This window comes from Macrobrachium nipponense, chromosome 1 (assembly GCF_015104395.2).
Source record: "Macrobrachium nipponense isolate FS-2020 chromosome 1, ASM1510439v2, whole genome shotgun sequence".
In the NCBI taxonomy this organism is placed as follows: domain Eukaryota; kingdom Metazoa; phylum Arthropoda; class Malacostraca; order Decapoda; family Palaemonidae; genus Macrobrachium; species Macrobrachium nipponense.
The window spans coordinates 201,796,264-201,816,042 of NC_087200.1; the positions used below are offsets into that span (position 1 = coordinate 201,796,264).

At 34.2% G+C, this 19,779-nt stretch overlaps 1 protein-coding gene across 15 annotated transcripts in view; it reads right to left on the reverse strand.

Annotated features, from left to right (window-relative positions):
- Positions 1–774: 774 nt before the first annotated feature.
- LOC135220022 (uncharacterized) overlaps positions 775–19,779 on the reverse strand; it is an 875,986-nt gene continuing 856,981 nt past the window's right edge. For 13 of the 15 annotated variants that reach the window (XM_064257335.1, XM_064257334.1, XM_064257329.1 and 10 more), the window contains 5 exons: positions 8,060–8,188; positions 7,471–7,605; positions 6,855–6,983; positions 6,184–6,324; positions 775–1,884 (listed from right to left, as the gene is read on the reverse strand). In XM_064257335.1, coding sequence (XP_064113405.1) covers positions 1,838–1,884; positions 6,184–6,324; positions 6,855–6,983; positions 7,471–7,605; positions 8,060–8,188 — 581 coding nt within the window. In that variant the 3' untranslated portion in view covers positions 775–1,837. Of the gene's footprint in view, positions 1,885–3,031; positions 4,329–6,183; positions 6,325–6,854; positions 6,984–7,470; positions 7,606–8,059; positions 8,189–19,779 lie in introns of those variants that run through there. The other 2 variants (XM_064257337.1, XM_064257339.1) reach the window with 2 other exon arrangements.

Consider the following 19,779-nt stretch of genomic DNA (forward strand, 5'->3'; position numbering starts at 1 on the left):
TGAAAGTGATGTTATCATTAACCTTTCAACAACACTCACCTTTTATAATCATCTTTTGAGAACTGCATATATGGCTTCACATCTCTCCGGTATAATTAGAGACAAACTCTGCTTTGATATCCTCGTGGTATATTGCAGCGATGTATATGAGCACCCAGATGCTAAAAAATCTGAGCGTTGCTTCCAGACGAGCTTCTGCACTTATACTCTGCCTCAAATTGGTATCCTGCTTTCTTATGTACGGTTCCACTTTTGCAAGTAGTATAGAACCTATTTACATCCATTCTCATGTACTTTGAATAAATTCATGCTCAGAGTTCATGTGGAGTTCACGTAATATGATCACATGATTCCCAACTCTCCTCTTCTACGCAACCCACACTCTTGCACTCTATCTTTTTTTTCCTTTTTTCTTAAACACACTGCAAGTATTACTTTACACAGTGCTATTTTTTTCTTTTCCAATGTGCTAGGCATGGTGAGACCACCCTTGTTATTGCCTACTGAACGACCTAAACTTCCCGACCAAACCCACCTATCCTGCGTTGTGGAGAAGACTACAGCAGCGTTGCTATATTTCCTCACGAGTATTTCCTCATTAGTTTGAAAAAAAAACGTGAGCAGGTATACCTGACCTAAATTAGCTGATATCTCAAAATTCAGGAAGCATTACATGAAGAGTGAAATAATAAAACAATTTTATGAGCCTTTTTTTTTTATTTACATAATTACTGTATTAGCTATACAGACATTTTATTTAAATATCCAATACCATTTAAAGAAGTCGTCATTACTCTTCATTAATTGTCCTACTCCTCCACCACCTCTTCCTCATTTATATCATCACCATGACGTCAAGCATTCAATCATAGATTTAGTCGGTGTAAACCTAGTGCAACCTCCAGCCTTTTTTACTGCTTCAGATACCATGATGATTGTGAGAGAGAGAGAGAGAGAACAAGCGAATGAATGAATGCTATGCATGTAAAGTTCTTTACTTATGTTATTCTATAAACCTGTTCGTACAGTTTTGTTCCCCATTACAGAGACATGTATCCATAAATGAAAAGAATATGTACATATCACATTCACAGTACCTACATCAAAATCATGTGCATATATGTTTCCAAATAAAAAGGTATATAAATTTTTCCATAAAACCAAGTTGGGTAGGCTGTCTACCATTTTTTTATTTTATTTTATTTATTTATTTTTTGCTAGTAGCTCTATACGAAAAAATGCATAAAATGTAATGAATGTTAAGAACGGAACACAATTTCTCTATAAACATCTTTTATGCGTTTTAATTATTCATTATTCAATATCCACTAAGTTAATACAAAATTAACTCCAGTAACAAATGCTTTCAGGAATGAAGAACATACAAACATCAAAGTACACTCAGTGAAATCTTAAATATAAAATATGTTTACATATGTATGCATGTAAGTATATATAATGTACTGTAGATAAGTTTGTGTGTATACATACATATGAAATAAAATCTGTAGAAATGCCTTAATACAGCTATTAGCGTTGAGGAAATATTTCCTCATATTATCAGTTTGAGGGGGAATTAGGTACTCATATCCTCGTCTGATTGTCCCTAACTCAAATCTTCATCGTTAGCAGACGAATTTCCTCACTTTGGTAACACTGCTACAGACGGACCTTGCCTGGTTAAGGGCAGAGACTGTCGGGCTCTGCCTAACAGTATGAGCCTGAAAGGATACGATCATCTGGTAACATTGCTTCAGAAGCGAGAGAAATACAAACAGCAGGCAGTGGGGCTCTGCTTGACAGTGTGGACAGGGCCTAAGGATACCCTCACTAAGAATTACCCCTCCTTTTTCAACTGCTGTCTGAAGAACCACAGTGTAAGGTCTGCAACATATAAATTCCCATTCATCTTAATGAAGTAAGATAAGATTAATAATAATACCTAAACAATAAAAGAATGCATACAGATGTATTAAATTTTCTTTGAGAATTGATAATTCAAGGGTACTAAACTCAAAGTTTACATTTACTGATGCACAGCCTGTGGCCAAAAGTTTTCTCACTGGCTCCATGTGAATATGCACAATGAAAATAGTACCTTGCTCTAGGCTTCGGATGGTATGTAGCATGACTAGGCTTTGACTAACCATCTCAACTGTCCTCTCAGGCATTCAATGCAGTTTTTAGTTTAGCACAATGGCAAACGAAAATCTTTCAGTATCAGAAATGCAAAATATAACAAAGATTATAGAATATGGAAGGAACAACATGTGGAATATTTGGGGTAGTGTTAGGCATCTGTTGAAAATTAAATCAGTCGTTATGAATAAAGAACAACTGCACATTTTAACCTTCCTCTAATCGTTTCTGACAGTTGGCCAGACGAGCATCACGCTGCCTCTCTTTCCGTTAAGTGGAAAATATTTGCCTGTTCTGATGGCTTTGGCTTACAACGATCCGAGGTTACGATGGGTTTTCTAAAATATTCATTAAAAAATCCGGGCTGGGTTACAACGTTTTTTCTGACTTTACAACGCTTACGACGTTCCAAGTTCATAACGTTTTTCAAAAACGCATACTGTTTTTAATATTGTAAATTGTTAATTATGTAACTGGTATATTTTATACTTAAGTGGTTGCATACTGTCCTTTTCAAGCTCCCTCATCCTAGCCTGTCATATGTATAAAGCACGCTGAAATTAGGTATGGAATTCGGTTTTTTTTTTTTGCTGTAGTACTGAACATAGCTTTCTGAAATACCTTGTGCTAGAGACTTCAAATTTGTTTCAAAATGAAGATAAATGACTGAATATTACTAGACTGTAAGATTCTATTTATCATTATTTATTCAAATATTTTGAAAATGAGAAAAGCTACAACATTCAATTATTTTTGGTTGCATTATGAAATTGTGCACATTTTCATATGTAAAACTTTATGTAACGGCTAATTTAAAATGGTGCAAACACAATTACGACATCGCATCGAAAAAATTTCTGATTTTTTTTTTTTTCGGAAGAGTTACCGCGCGGACGTAAGGAAAATGTTTTTTTTTTCATAAATTCACCATAAATTGAAATATATTGTGCTAGAGACTTCTAATTTGTTGCAAAATGAAGGTAATTGATTGAATATTATTAGAATATAAGAGTTTTAGCTTACAATTGTGTTTTTCGACCATTTCGGTAGAGTCAAAGTTGACCGAAGGTTGAAATTTTGGCACTTATAGTTATGTATTTATATGAAAATATTTCAAAACTGATAAAATGATAAAAGCACAACAATGGGTTGTTTTTAGTTGTATTGTGCATGAAATTGCACTCATTTCCATATAAACTTTATGTAACGGCTAGTTTAAAATGGTGCAAACATTACGACAATCGCACAAAAAAATATATGATTTTTTCGGAAGTTACCAGGCAGACGTAAGGAAAAAGTTTTTTTCATAAATTCACCATAAATCGAAATATTGTGCTAGAGACTTCCAATTTGTTGCAAAATGAAGGTAAATGATTGAATATTACTAGAATATAAGAGTTTTAGCTTACAATTGCGTTTTTCGACCATTTCGGTAGAGTCAAAGTTGACCGAAGGTTGAAATTTTGGCACATCGTTATTTATAGAAAATATTTCAAAACTGATAAAAGCTACAATCATGAGTATTTTTTCGTTGTATTCTACATGAAATTGCACACATTTTTATATATAATACTCCATGTAATGGCTAATTTAAAATGGTGCAAAAATTATGTCAGTGACAAAATAATTTCTGAGATATGTCACTGATACTTTTTAGTGCGATAAGAAAGAAATTCGCGCTTGCGCGCCTGCGTAACGATTGTAAACAAAACAACGCCTTGATCCGTGAGCTCCCAGCATCCCCCAAGGCGCATGATTCAAAAGTTTTTGCCTGGTAGGCCTATAAGTATTTTTTCGCGAATTTTCAAAAAAACTTTTTTTTTTATGGACGTACCATACGTCCAATCGGCACCCGACAGACAATTTATGTTGACGTTTAATACGTCCAATCGGCGTTAAAGAGTTAAATACAAATTTAGAAATTTTGTACCTGAAGGAGACAGAAGTGTTCAATATTCCTCAACATTTAGGATATAAATAAAAGAAAAATCTTGAAATCTTTGAATAAGAAACCAGAAATGAAAATTAAAAGAAAAATTCATCTCTCTAGGCTGTTTCTTGCTTTCAATGCAGCAGGAACAATTTGTCCCACTGCATTCTTCAGAGAACACGGTACCACTGCATACGTGGCTGCTCAGCACACTGAAGCAGTAACCATTATTGCTGGTGCAGGCGCTGCTTGGTGAACACTGTGAATACATCAAGGATTTTATTCAGTTGGGCTTACTGGTCACTACATGCTAATTTCCCCAAGACAGTCATCCTTGAATATGATTGGATTTTAGTTGTTAATGAAAATGCTGAATGAAAAGCCATTGCTGCTGCTCTGTGGCAAATACATTCAGGAACCCAAAATGAAACTCTTCACAACAGAGTAATTTAGCTAAAATATAAAGTAATATAAACCGATAAATGAGGAAAATTTGCCATAGGTAGTTTATGGGAAAAAATTAAGGTATATTTATTACAAAAAAACATAATATGCTCACAAATTCTAAATTTAGCTGACCTTTCCAACACATAAGGGACATCTCAGAACATATCATGACAAATTTGTGAATGCCATTGCTGAAAATAATAGTCTATTTACTAGTTTACAGTCAGGTTACTACATGAACCTATGTGTTTGTGTTACAATTCTTTCCAATTTCATTTTTTTTTAGAAATGCCCAGTCTTTGTATTTTGCTCTGCTTTTGACCGTGTTAATCCCAGAAGACTAGTTTTCAAACTCATACAAATGGAAGTTGTGGCACTATCTCCTGGTACTGCTGAATTGTTGACTAATAGATCACAAAGCTTAGTTGTTGGCAGGCACAAGAGCTACTATGTACTACTACACTGTAACTTCTGTGGTTCTTAAGGCAGTCATCTTGGTTCACTTTTGTTTTTTAATACTGGGTACTCATGATGTGAAGTCTGGCCCAGCATACATACTGGTTACATAGGTGGATGATGTTACTTTTTGTACTGATCTCACCTCTTAATGTAAGCCTGTGGTTGCAAGTTCTCTTAAGGAATGTAACTGAACCATTACAAAACTCAAAGTGCGATTGTTTTAGGGGTCTTATCCACCCAGATCTCTTCATTGTCAATGAATACTGATTAAATGAGTCATTTAAAAGTCTAAGTTCCATTCTGTACTGCAAATTCACTTTTGAGAAATATTTCTGGTCTATGTCATCTTCAACCACAGAAGAAATTGGCAAATCAAAAAAGTCTCATGAGAGTTTTAGAGATGTGTGTAGGCTCAGGAAATACTATTTCCTCAGCATACTGTGTTCTGGATATTCTTCCCTAGTTAATGAAAATACTACAGCATAAAAACTTGAGCTCTTATAAATTCCAGTCTGTACCATTAAACTGCCATCTGAAGTTTCTGAATAAGAAAGCGAGCTCCATGAAATTTTTTATTCTGACTTTAAAATTAAATTCTGTTACTACCTTTCTGCTCCTTTTAATATTTTTCATAGATCTGGACATCCTTTGCATGGCAATAAATGCAGTTACTTTAAACAGCCTAGCCTTTGCTATTGTGAGATTCAGTATCATACAGTTTCTCTAGAATAACCTTCCAAGTCATGAAGTAAACACATTGAAATTTCAGTGTCTGTCTAATTGCAAATACTTTTTTTTTTATATTTTTTATAGCAGGCTCATGTGATTCTCATTTCAAAATTTTTAAGGGTTTTATGTTTTATTGTTGTACTTCTGTTGCCTTATTTCTTTTCCCTTACTGGAATACATTAACTATTGGAGCCCAAGGGCTTGTGGCACTGTGCTTTTCCGACTTGAGTTGTAGCCAAGTTGTTAATAACAATAATTAATAATAATGGTAATAATCATAATAATAGTAAGTTTAGAACATTAAACTCTTAATTAATTAAAGATAAAATAATTACAGAAAAAGTTTATGCAGATTTATACACAAACACTTGACTGAGAGTGCAAGACTCTGCCATGAAAAAACCTGGCAATTCGATACATTTTCGTCTCCCTTTTCAAGGTTCGCATTGAGTGACCCTTCAGGAGTTTCAGCGACTTACCTCCTGGACTGCGACAGGCACAGTCATCTCCGAGGCATTCAGTGGAATCAACTACCTTATTACAGCTACTCCAGTCTGTAGGTTTTATGCAAGATCCGCTACTGTTCACACACCCAGGTAAAAGAACACAGAGAGAAGTATCTGGAAAGATGAAAGGCAGTGATATCACATATATATCATGGATAAAGCTCGCAAGTAGTCACTACATTCTTTCAGTCTCCTTACAAGTACTATTTGATAGCACCATAAAAGTGCTGGAAATTCAGAACATGTTTTATATGTTAAACATCACAGTGGATAACAAGTGTCTCTTGATTCAAATAAGCATATTCAGAAGGCCATTTCACTTTCCATTATATGTATATATGTACAACAAAAAAATAGCCTTATTCTACATGGCATCTTCCAAGAAAAATTTCACGTAACAAGGGTGTATCAGTACTCTCTGAAATGCCAAGACAATGCATGGTGAAACAATGATTTCCAGATGCCAAAGCTATTGTAAAATGAGAAAAGGCTAAAAAAAAAAAAAAAAAAAAAAAAAAAAAAGGGGGGGGGGGGAAAAGGGGGGGGGGGGGGGGGGAAAGGGGGGGGGGGGGGGGGGGGGGGGGGGGAGAAATGGTATTCCAAATTTAAAGATAACAGAACCCAGGTTATGTTAAGTGACGTACCATTAATACAAAAGTGAAATGCAGCCTCCCCGCATCCTTGTTCATAGATGGTACCTGTGCACATGTAGCTACTTGTACCATTGTAGCAATAGCCTTGATTAGCTGTACACTGGGCATTAGGGGTACAATCTGAGAGTTTGAGGGAGAGGATAAACTTTTCTTTCGTAACAGTTAATCATCATTTCATTGTTATTATTCATATCTAACCTGTACACTTAAGCCCTCATCCCTGAAGGAATTATCACTTTACATATAATCCAGACATGCAAAAATTTTGTTCGGTTGTAACGTGAGAGGTTCTGTGTATTGACTTTATTGTTTTGATTTCAGTTTAAGAAATGACAATAAAGTTAACTCAATATAAATACCAAAGACCAAGTTAAAGACATAAGAAGCTACGAGCTTTCAGAATATATAATTCATAATACTGTTCCAGAAGTTTAAACCTACAATCATATTATCTACTATGCTACAAATCTTCTTTTGCATGTGCTTTCAATATTACATAAATTACATTAACACTTTTAGTTATCGTAGAAATATGTGACTCTATGCCTTATAAACAATTGAGCAAAAAAATATATCCAGTTCTTCTACTGTTCTTTATGTGACTCACCCCTGCAACAAGTGCAATTGTTTCCAAGGCAACCTGCTGGTTCAGCTAAGCCATAGCAAGTTCCCAAGTCATCATCTTTCACACATCTCCCACTGTCTCCTCCACATTCAGGTAATTCAACACAGTTATCAGGATCTGGAATGATAAAACATCCGTGATATTAATAATACACAAAGGAGTATAAACTAAATTAATAATACATTACGTGATAAGAATTTTCACAAAACCTTCTGAAAGCAGTGAAGAACATCCATGCATATTATCAATTTTGTTTTGTCTCAAGAAAGTCATTCACAGTTAATCTTAACAATATATTTAAGTATGAATGAGATGATTTATATTTTTTGAAAGAAAACAAGGTCTTATGCTTATTCTTATGCTACTCAATAAATGCTCCCTTCCACCTGTGGTGGATAAAATAAGCAAACCTGAATCTTATCAGAAAAAGTTACTCCTTTCGAAAACTTTGTGAAAATGTACGTACTATAAACCAAGACCCAAAGGGAAATGGCTCTTTGTAAGATTCCTGGTGCTTGAGACAAATAAGAAGTGAAAGAAATGATTGCAGATGCAAAGCAAAGCCACTTACCCATGAAACAACAAGCACAATTTGGTCCATCACACCCTTCGTCATAAGTGATACCATTGCATACATGGCTGCTATTCGTACTGAAGCTGTAACCATTATTGTCTGAACAGATGGGTTTTGGTGAACTTCCTGAAACGGCTTTAAGGAATGTTACATTTATTTTAATGTGCTCATCAGTTTGTGTAACTTTTCCTACTAAGCGGGGCGTCACTTCATTTTTCCTTGGGGGGGGACAAAGGTTTATTTGAAGCTGCCCCCCCCTCCTGAAAGCAGGGGGGAGAGTGTTGCTAGCAAAGCGAATCTAACCAGCTGAGGGACCGCTACAAGGCCCCCGAGAAATTTTTTTTAGAAATATCAGCAAAATAGGAACAATTTGAAGCTACTTGTAAAGGAACTTTGAAGAATTTTTGTTCCTTAAAAAATGCTGTACATCAAATTTTGAGATAATAAATCAAGAAGAAAAGCTAGTGGAGATTTCTAAACAAATCAAGTTATAAACTATAGTATTGGTCCTAGAAAATAACTGCAATTTTAATTTACATTGAATATAGCTCACTGCCCTAGGGACCAAGGGTTCATTCAGGAAAACAAGAAAAGTTGATGTGAACAGGAAGATCTTAAGCTTCAGAAAATGTGTAAAGATAAAATGGTACATAATTTTAACATGGTTCATCTAAAGAAATTTCAAAATAAACATTTACTTCATGCATTTCAGATATTATCTACTGCATTAGTGGATACCTGCTTGATCATAATTTTGGAAAATTATTAATCAGTATGTCTTAGTTAAGATTTTTAACAAGCTCCTTCTCTAAGGCCTTGAGAAGCAAGTCATTCACGCACTCATTTTTCGTGGTAGTTCATGGATACATTTTCACTAAGCTAAGCACTGAAGACAGTCGTTCATTGCAGGTGGTAGTTACTGGAAGGGTGATGAGAATTTTAACAATTTCAAGATATTCTGAGTAGGCACATTCTAACGGTTTGAGTTCATCACACAATTCAAACAAATTCTTACGCTTTTCATTCTTAGTTAGAAAGTGACTCTTTACTACAGAAATCTTGGCATTTCAAAAGATTTCATCTATGTGTATATCTTTACAAAACTGTACTATGGTAGACAGTTTCTTATCATAAAAAGTCATTAGAATTACACTGAAGTGCATCCATCGCTGCTATCAGTGGCATATTATGAGTGGATCTATTATTCATCTCAGAGAGAAATCTATCTAATATGTCAAAATGGATTCTTTTGAATGATACCTCAGGAGTGAGACCTGTACTGTCCTCACTCATTCCTACAGTTGAACTCCCTAAAAAGTCTTTTAACTTTGATGAGATCTTTTGGATCCTCTTGGGTCTGCCTACTTGACTGGAGTCTTTCAAGTTTGTATCAATCTCATGTGCAGCAGAACAATCTTAGCCTTATCAGAGATATTAGAGAAACCTTCATCTGTTCTCAAGACCTGTCAGGTCATTAATTCATTTGTGAACAGAGTGATTAGATGTCTCAGCTCTTAAAGAAAACTGCCTTGTCTTAATATTTTTAACAGGTAACGATTATATGTAATGTATTATTTACATTGTTCCAACATGTTAAAAATAACTAATCTAAATTCATCCCTCTCTACACTTCAACTTTATTTATATTTTTTTCGACGCTTTGTTTCGTGACCTTATAATAATTGGTATGTATATAAATAAACATACATATAGATATTTTTGTATCGCTGATGACGAGGCTTGCCAAGAAAGCTTAGGGGGGTGAGTGCCCCTCACTGCCCCCACCCACCCATACACCTGCATACTACATATCCTAATTTGGCACAGTGAGAAGACAACTCCCAGTGGATGTTTACACACAATCACTCAGTCCAGGATTCTGATGTCTTTTAAATCTGTTGTTTAAATCAAATGCTAGAAAAAACTTTGTGTTACGCACTCCAGGAGGCCTGTGATGTTAAACAATGAAAGAGTACCTAAAAAACTGCATAATGATAAATAATGAAAATATACATAAATAATATTGATTATATTTTATAGGCAGCAATATAGAAAGGTGAGGCTTGAAGTTATTTCAAGGGAAGTTTGGGCTATTTTGTATTCTATCCTCACAGCAAAAACTACTGGCTGAAGTTTATCTTTTGGACGGCTGTTATGTAATTGTAGTTTTAAATCTTCTATTTTAAGCCTTTCTATACTTTAAGAGATATGTTTGTGATCTAGGTACTGCATTTTCTCTTCATTGTTGTAAAGAGTTTGTAACTGTTTGCATTGTTGAGTTCATCAATTGTGTTTACATATTAAAAAACAGAATGGTAAACATTTTAAACTTGAAATTCATAGATATTTTGTGGCCTTAAAGTTCTGTGCACAATGTAGATTCTAGTTGTGATACAAGTAAGAGATATCTTTTACAACAAAGTTCTCTCCTTATATCCTAGTAATTACCGTTTGAACCTACATTACTTAAACATCTATGATACTGGCCAGATAGACAGGTAAACGTATCAGAACTGAGGATCATCTCTATAAAGAAAACGTTATCATGAAGTACAGGACTTTCATTGATTGTACCCTTCCTTTGGAAGTTTGCATTTAAGTGATCTTCCTTTGGAGGCTTACCTGTTGGATGGCAACAGGTACAGTCATCTCCAAGGCAGTCAGTTGAGTCAATTGCACCAACACAGCTACTCCAGTTTGCAGGTTTCATGCAAGATCCACCACTGTTCTCACAATCAGGTAATAGAACACAGAGGGAAGTATCTAAAAAGGTCAACGGCAGTTTAAGCACTACTCATACACAGAAATACATGCTAAACATTTGAAGTACAGTGGCGATTCTACCCCTCAAAAAGTGGAAGGGCAACTCTGGGACAAAGATGATTGTTGGGTGGGCATCATAGGAAAGGTGACTGTAAAAATAATTACAATTTTGGAAACATTTTGAAACTCATGGAAGAATGAATTTGACTAAAGGTAAAGGTTCATATAAAATTTTGTTTGATTCCTAAGCAAAACAACTGTAAAGCATCCATCTGATATTTTACCTGACTTACATGATATGAAAATTTAACATTCAAAAAACTATATAAAGTTCCAAACAATACGCAAACATTGAAGAAAATGGGATTGTATGTAATAAATACAATACACATTTGAACCACATAAAGAAAGGTAGTAACTATATGAAATGAACAGATGTACATGGGGCATGTCATGAAAATTCTGAAAAGGTTCAGTTTGACATTCAAAACTATAGTATACGTATATGATCCCAACCAATATGCAAATTATTAAAGAATGTCAAGTTTGTGTAATACACATTTGCACAACTTAAAGAAAGGTGTTAACTAATGAAATGAACAGACAGATATGGACCATGTCATGACCATTCTGAAAATGCTGGTTTCACATTAAAAACTATATGCAATTATTAAAGAATGGCAAGTTTGTATAATGCACATTTGAACAAAGTAAGGAAAGGTATTAATTAATGAAATGAACAGACAGATATGAAGCTTATCATGAAAATTCTCAAAATGTTGTTTCGACATTCAAAACCATATACAATTCATAACAATATGCAATTATTAAAGAATGTAAGTTTTTGTTTATAATACACATTTGAACACAAAGCAGATATGGACCATGTCGGGGACAATTCTCAAAATGTTTAGGTGCAGTTTGATTTCTACGATTATCATGTCGGCTGTCAAACTCATCTACAAAACTAAGTCAATACTCTCAGCCTGTTTACTTTCAATTGATAATAATGCAGTGTTACTTAGTCTCTCACTAGTCATTGAATTTCTAAGAAATGTTTTTACGATTCTCATTTTGGAAAAACTTCTTTCACAAGAAGCACTAGTAACAGGAAGTGTTACAGCTATCAATAGTAACCTGTATAAGCAATCAAAGGCAGATTTATATGGATGAATAAATGACAAAAACTCCACCAGTGATGTAGGTGGCTGAGGTTCTTTCTGGAGCAATTTCTTGACTAAAGGTAACTCTTGTTTTAAATCACTTTGTTTAACTGAATATGATAAAGCAAATGACTTCAAGTCATCCTCATGTAAGAATGTCTGTCCTTCAGGACAGAGAGCTGAAATGCCACAGAAGATCACACATGAATCTTTTGAAAAGCGACGCTCTAATTTACTATTTAAACAATCTAGTACTTCATACAAGATTGTGACGTGTTGTGCATCTTGGCTCCACAACTCTCTGGCCAGATGTTTCCAAGTATGATAAAATCACGGAGCTGTCGAGGTTTTCTAGAATGTTTTCTTGTTGCTGTTGGTGAAATGTCACATTTTTTACAGAGTTCGTCAACCGTATTAGAACAATTCTCAATTAAGTTGGAGTTTCTTACATCAGCTAAATCTTCACGAAGACAAGAAATAAGTTTAGCTGCTTTTCCAAGGTCTGTCTGTTTGTCCTGTAGCTGCTGAGATACTTTATTTATTTTTCCCAGAATTTCAGAGAAAAACTGCAGTAAACAAACAAATTCTGCACCCATCTGAGCAAGTAAACCTCTAGCAGATACAGCTTGAGCTCCAGTATCATCTGCAGAATTCTCCTTCAAAAGTCTTATAATACATTCCAAACGTAATAAAGCATTTTCACAGGAGGTAGCCCGACACCACCAGCGAGTATCACTGAGATGTTGAAGTTCTCGAATTTGTTCTTCAGGAAACATTTAACACTGTATAGAAAGGAACTTCTGCATTACTAACAAAGATATAGACTTCTTCAAGAAGACTGAAAAATTCAGATGCTTGTGGTACATTCTTTGCAACACTTGTCAAAACCAAATTGAGGTTATGATCATAACAATGAACATAATAAGCAAAAGGTGCTTTCTCTTTTATACGTTTCTGAATGCCACTAATTCCTCCACTCATGGCTGATGCTCCATCAAATCCCAAGCCAACATCCAATGAAGACATGGGAGTAAAGGAAATAAAACATTCCTGAATACAGTGTGAGATTTCATCATAAAACCGTACTACTAGTGCTAATTGCTGTTTTGCTCACATCCTTGGCTTCAACGGCTTGAACAGAAAAGTAATGGCAGGAATTTATGTATTCAGCTATTTCTTCCCTCACAATTGATGCAAATGTATCAATCATCTCATTTTGTGTTGTAGAACTGGTGAACTTCTCATTTTTTGGACCAATTTTGACGTGTTCAGCTATAACAGGATCATGTTTGGCAATGAATCTAAGAAGTTTACGGATATTTCCTGGATTTTGTTCATCATCATGTTCCCTGTTGTGTTATTTTTTGTGTTACTGTCAGGAGTATAATAATCTCACCAAGAGTTTTTATGCAATGACGATTTTTCACAGGCGGGGACTTTCTTCTAATAGCCCTCACTTACACTCTGTTTAATGGATGTTTTATCAGTTTTATTGTGTTGGTAGCCAATCCTTGCAGTATAGGAGGATTTGTGGATATATGAGCTCAGGTGCTTTGCATTGGCCCCATCTTTTCCTTGTGCCTTTTTCCATCGTCTAAACCCACTCTTCACAAATGCATCGTCTGCATTGCCATAAAGAAGGTAAAGATGCAAAGTGCCTACAAGCAAAACAGAACATTGCATCACGTTCTTGAGACTATTCAGCCCAATTTTGTGACTAGTTAGTGGCTATTGTTATATTCAATAATGATTAATTTTACATATAATATTTCATTAAAAAAGTGGGGGGGGCAAACCAGGGGCATGGCCAAAATCTGGGAGGGCAGCTGCCCCCCCATGACCCCCACCCTAGAATCGCCACTATTCAAGTACCGTGTACAAGTGAAATAAGGTCACTTAAAATGACTCCCTCAGGAATACACTGCAAGAATCGACTTGTATATAGAATACATTGAATTTTTGTGTCCAATATGGTTTAAGAATGATAGGCTTTATGCAGAAGGCTGTGTGACATTCCGCGGCTTTAACCTTTGTAGAAAAACAAAAGTAATTATACTAACATCAGACATCAAAAGAACCTAAGTGTACTGGGATGTTCAAGGATGAACCATAAGTAGTAACAGTTTTTATTGCCAACGATAGGTTCCAACCTGAAATATATATTCCATGTAATAAAAAATAATACAGTACAACCAGCTATACAAATTTTGAATTTTCCCTAATTTAATTATAAAAAAAAATATTTGTCCTTAATACAACCCTTCTAGTAATGTACATGAACAATCCATATTGATTGTATATTTCTAACAAATAACTATGTTTTTAGCAATGTAAATAAATACAACTGTAAATTATGGTACGGTAGTCACTAAAGCACTCGGCATCAAATTAAATGTACTCATATCATAAAACATTACTGTATATATACATAGAATCCAATTCTAACCAATAAAGGGCCAAATTCCTAATTGAAATATCATATAACATCCATAATACACTGTATTGCACTCACTTCAATGGCCTCACTATCACAGGCCTTGAACCCCAGTAGGAGATTGTCAAACACAAATATCCCATCACCTGCCGGCCTTATGCGTCACCGACTTCATTCTTGTATCTACATCCACAAGAATACAACCTGCCACCACCACCACTCAGCACAATACGCAGTACCAGATATTGGAATTTATTTTAATTTCAATCTTACTCATATTTAATAAACAAAACAATTATTCAACAACCAAAACAACTTACATTAAAGAGTAGATCCACTAATAAAACTTTGTGACATTGCCGTACGTTACCTTTTTCCCTAGACATGGCCAAAGATACATAATAAAACTTTGTGACATTGCCGTTACGTTACCTTTTCCCAGACCATGGCCAAAGATACATAATAATGTAAAGCACTCACAAAAATGTTTGACGTTTGACGTATTCCAAAATTGTCGTTGTCTTGGAGTAGAATGTTGATTTTGTTCTGGGGTATTTCCCTTTTACAATGTATAAAGCCGCCTTGCTAATGCAAACTCTTACTGTAACTGTTCGCCGTGGCTGTGGTAACCTCTGAGGTAATTTACTTCTTACCTTTGACAGGTACATATTACGCACGCGCGAACTTAAGGCCTATTAGGCAATTACTAGTTTAAGTAATTTAATTCATAAGTTTAATTTTATTATTCATTTTACTTATCATTAACGCTAATAGTTACTATACTAAGTAGCATTAAGTTATTTACTTTTAATTCATTAAGAAAAATAGATAAAGCTTCGAGTGAAGCTAACGACTCATCGAACGGCTATTCCCACAGTCGGACACAAATAACCAATCCTTTCTGATTTCTAACCAACATATAGTCCCCTCCCACAAAGGATTGCGATTATAGAATTGCAATGAATATCATCATTAACCATACATTATTTATTAGGCCACCTTAAATCTGGCTACTGCGTTAAACAATTATTTCCAACAACGCTAAATAAAAAGTATGGCTAAGTTACTTTAGTATCATCCTCACGTTAGTAAAAGTGTAGCATTTTAATTTAAGTCTTCACTTTATTTTAAGTGTAGTATTTTATTTAAATATTTACACCAATTTTAACTTAGCTTAGTTTACTATAGGCTATCTCTTAATTTTACTTTTTATTTACGTATTTAGTTTTATTTATTTATTACCTAGAAAGTACTTATTTGCAATGCCCTTAATCCTTGTTTAAAGTTAAAGAATAAAGCATTTAATAAAGTATATCCTCACACTGAAAAAGTTTCAAGTGTGTAGCATTTTAGTCAAAATAAAAACTTGATTATTAGTAATTACAGTAAATATATACTGAAAAGCAGTATTTACAAATTATCTAAATTTTCCCTTAGCATTCTTTCAAATCTTTCGGTAGCCTTTCTCTTGGGTCTTACAGACCTTTCGCCTTGTTCAACGTGAATAGATTCAGGTTTATTTATACTGCCTGTTTCTACCTCAATTTCCATTGAATTGTCTCTGGTTTGCCTTTCTCTTATAGCATGTGTCACTGACAGTTCCATAGGATAAAGATTACAAATAGAATGATATTCTATAGCCCCATTAGCTTGCTTTAGTTTCACTGACCTAATATTATTGTCAAATCCTAATATTAATTCTAATACCTTACCCATCATCCAAAATGGTCTGGGCTTATTAATTGCTATAATTAGGACAATGTCACCAACTTTAATTCTATTTTCCCACTTACTTTGGTACAAATTTCTGCTATGTTCTCTCAGGCTTAAGAGATCATTTTCATACCACAATTTCTTACAATTTTCAATAATTTCTTCCTGTATTTCTACAGTTCTCTCTAAAGAAGGTTGACTAGAATCGTCCAACCAAACATCACTATCATCTTTTCTCAAAATGAGGGATGAATTACCATGCAATTTGATAAAGGAATTTGGAGTTATAAACTCTAAATTTTCTGAGCTTGATCTATTATGTTAAGGCTGGAAATTTATCGCTACTTGAATATTAGAAAGGGTAAGTTACTAATTCAAAGTAAGTTAATTTAGAACCTTACCTATTATTTATTTATAAAGACAATTCTTTAACACACTAATCAATCTCTCCCAAGCAGAACCAACCATGCTGAATATATAAGGAATTTTAATGTGTTTGATATTACATTTCCTTAATTCAGATTGAAATTCCTGCGACTCCAAAGACCTTTCAAGGATACTTCCACCCTTGAGAAAAGACTTAGCGTTGTCACTGTACAGGTATTGTGGTATTGTGTACATATTACTAAATCTTTGGAAAGCGAGAACAAAATTTTTAGTGGACATGTCTGGTAACAATTCAAAGTGCACAGCGCACACGTTAAGACAAGTGAAAACTAATATGAACATTTTTTGTTTTTTCCGGTGGTCTTACCAACTCAACTCATCCCTAACCCAAAGGTGTTCAGTGAAATCAATACCTACATGCTGAAAAGGCTTGACAAATTCATGTGGTGTTTAGGCATATCTGTAAACTTCGGGTATCTGTAAGCTAAGGCATTATATTTCCTACATATTTACAACTACTCAGCTCAGTCTTTACTGCTGACCTACCCTTGGGAATCCAAAATCCCTGTTTCGCACTAAGGTAGTTTAATGTAGTGCCTATTCCTAAATGCTGTACCTTCAAATGACAATGCTTTATTAACAATGAGGTGAACCTATGCTCTTTAGGAAGCAATACTGGGTTATGAACATCAAAGTCAAAGTACAAACACTTAGATATTCTTCCCCTAGACCTAATTATACCCTTTGAATCTAAAAATAAATTTAAATTGGACACTAGAAGAGGTATATTATTAGTAATATTGGCACTGCTTTGTAAAAAATCTAATTCTACTGTAAAGTATTCTTTCTGTGCAATTTTCACCCAATACTCCAAGGCTTTCTTTTTAGGATCACCACCCTTTAATCTACTACAAAATTTGAACAAGTAACTGGTAATTCTTAACAATTGTTCATAACTTAACATTTTATTTATATTGAGAATACCAGCCTTTACTTTATTTATTTGCATAGCGCATACTGTACTTATTTGATGCTTATAGTAAGGCGATATACTCAATAAAGGGTAAAGAGGCCACTTGTCAAAATCATTACTCAACCATTCTGGACCTTCTAGCCAATAAGTTGATTTACTTAAATATTTAGTATAGGATAAACCTCTGGTGATCATGTCAGCAGGATTTTCTTCTGTATTTACGTAGTGATATAAGACAGGTCCGTTTAAATGGCTTAGATATTTCAACTTTAAGACCATCTGCCTCAGTACTTCTATTTCTAACAAATTTAGATTTTATTTTAGTTTCTCTGGTCAATAGCCAATTTAAAACCACTTGAGCATCAACACAAATATTAATGAATTGAAAATTTATATTACTGTAGGCTTCTAGTAAGGAAGGTAAACATTTAAAAGCTAGAATTACTCCCATTAGTTCCAAAGTGGGGACACTATGCTCAGTTTTCAATCTTATTCAGTGGAGCCAATTTAGATTTGGAGAACAAATAAAAACTTTTATCATTTTGATTAACCGCATAGGCCACAAACCCATAGCTATCACAAAAAATTTGAAGACCATACGAGTCTAGTTCATTAAGGGACTCTCTAGGAAATTTAAGTTCAGATAACATTTCAAAATCTCTACTAATAATTTTCATTTCCCCACAAATGTCTTTAGGTAAATTTTGATCCCAACCAACGTCTAATTTCCATATTTTTCTCATTAAAATTTTGCCTCTTATTGTTACAGGAAGGACTATATTCAAAGGATCAAATATTTTAGAAGTTTGTGACAATACTTTTCTTTTGTGTCTGCTTCTGGGTCTATTTTACAAGGCGCAAGACTAAAAGAATCATTATTTACGTTGAATCTATAACCCAATACTTTATCCTCTTCGCAAGAATGTTCAACAAGTCTATTATCAGACGCCATTTCTTCTCTCAACTCTACACAATTGGAATTCCAAGACCTTAAAATAAAGCCCCCTTGTTCCATCCTATCATTAGCTTGCTTATACAAATTTTTCATTTCATCAATGTTGTTACCAGTTACAAGAAGATTGTCTACATAAAAGTTATTAGTTAATATTTCTTTACACTTATCATCAGGATAATTTTCTGCGTGATGTTTCATAACAAAATTTAATATAAAAGGTGAAGAAGTGTAACCAAAAACTATTGTTTTGTAGCGATAAGATACTAATTTATTCCCCCGTTTCCAAAAGAATCAAAATCTATTTTTGTCCACTTCATTTTTTAATTTAATCATCAAAAAAGCTTGTTTGACGTCACTCAACATTACATATTTATTAGTTCTAAAGTAAAAAAGCAATTTCAGTATTGAGCCCATTAAATCTATCCCAGGATAAGCTGCTTCATTAAGTGAAGGCAATTCCCTGTAAGTTTTTAAAGAACAGTTAAATACTGGCCTGATTTTTGTGGTAACTTGCTCTTCTAATTTTATAACTGGTCAATGGGGAATCCATATATACTTATGATAGTCAGAAGGACTTACTTTAATTTCCTCGATTATACCATCCTCGAGTTGTTTATCAAAAACTTCCTGGTATTTGTCAATGAGACCCTTTTTACCAAGATACTCTACTGTTCTGTCTAATACCTTAAGTGAAACAAAATGATTAGATGGGACACTGTCAATTTTATCGGTATACCAGGGCAATTCTACGTGATAAAATCCATTATCAAAAGAGTTCCCCACTCTAAATCTGTCAATTTGTTCTTTATCAAAGGATACCAATTCTTTTTCACACTTTTTTATTCCCAAGGATTCAAGACTAAAAAGGTGTTCGAGTCCATTGTCTACCTCACTGTCTTCTAATATAAGCTCTAATGGATTGAAATAAGATTTTAGAGGATCCATTACTAAATTTACCACGCTTTTTGTTTTAACATTCAGTGTTTTCTTATTAACAGCTCTACTTTCTGCCTCATCCAAAAAGTTGAACACATTACCTACAGGAGCTACTCTATTATTTACGACTAAACAAGCTCCAGCCAACATTTTAGTCCAAGTTACCGAAGGTAAAAACTGGATGATATCTATTCCTAACATGTCAACCTTCATACTTTCATGGTTTCTGTGGTCACAAAAAGTCTCATCCAATAAAGCAATATTATTTTCTTTAAATTTATTTATTATTTGATTCATGCCGGGCACTTCAAAGTTTATATTGAGCAATTTGTCAACTAATAAAGGTATTAATATCAAATTATTGTTTATATTTATTCCAGTGGACATTTGCTT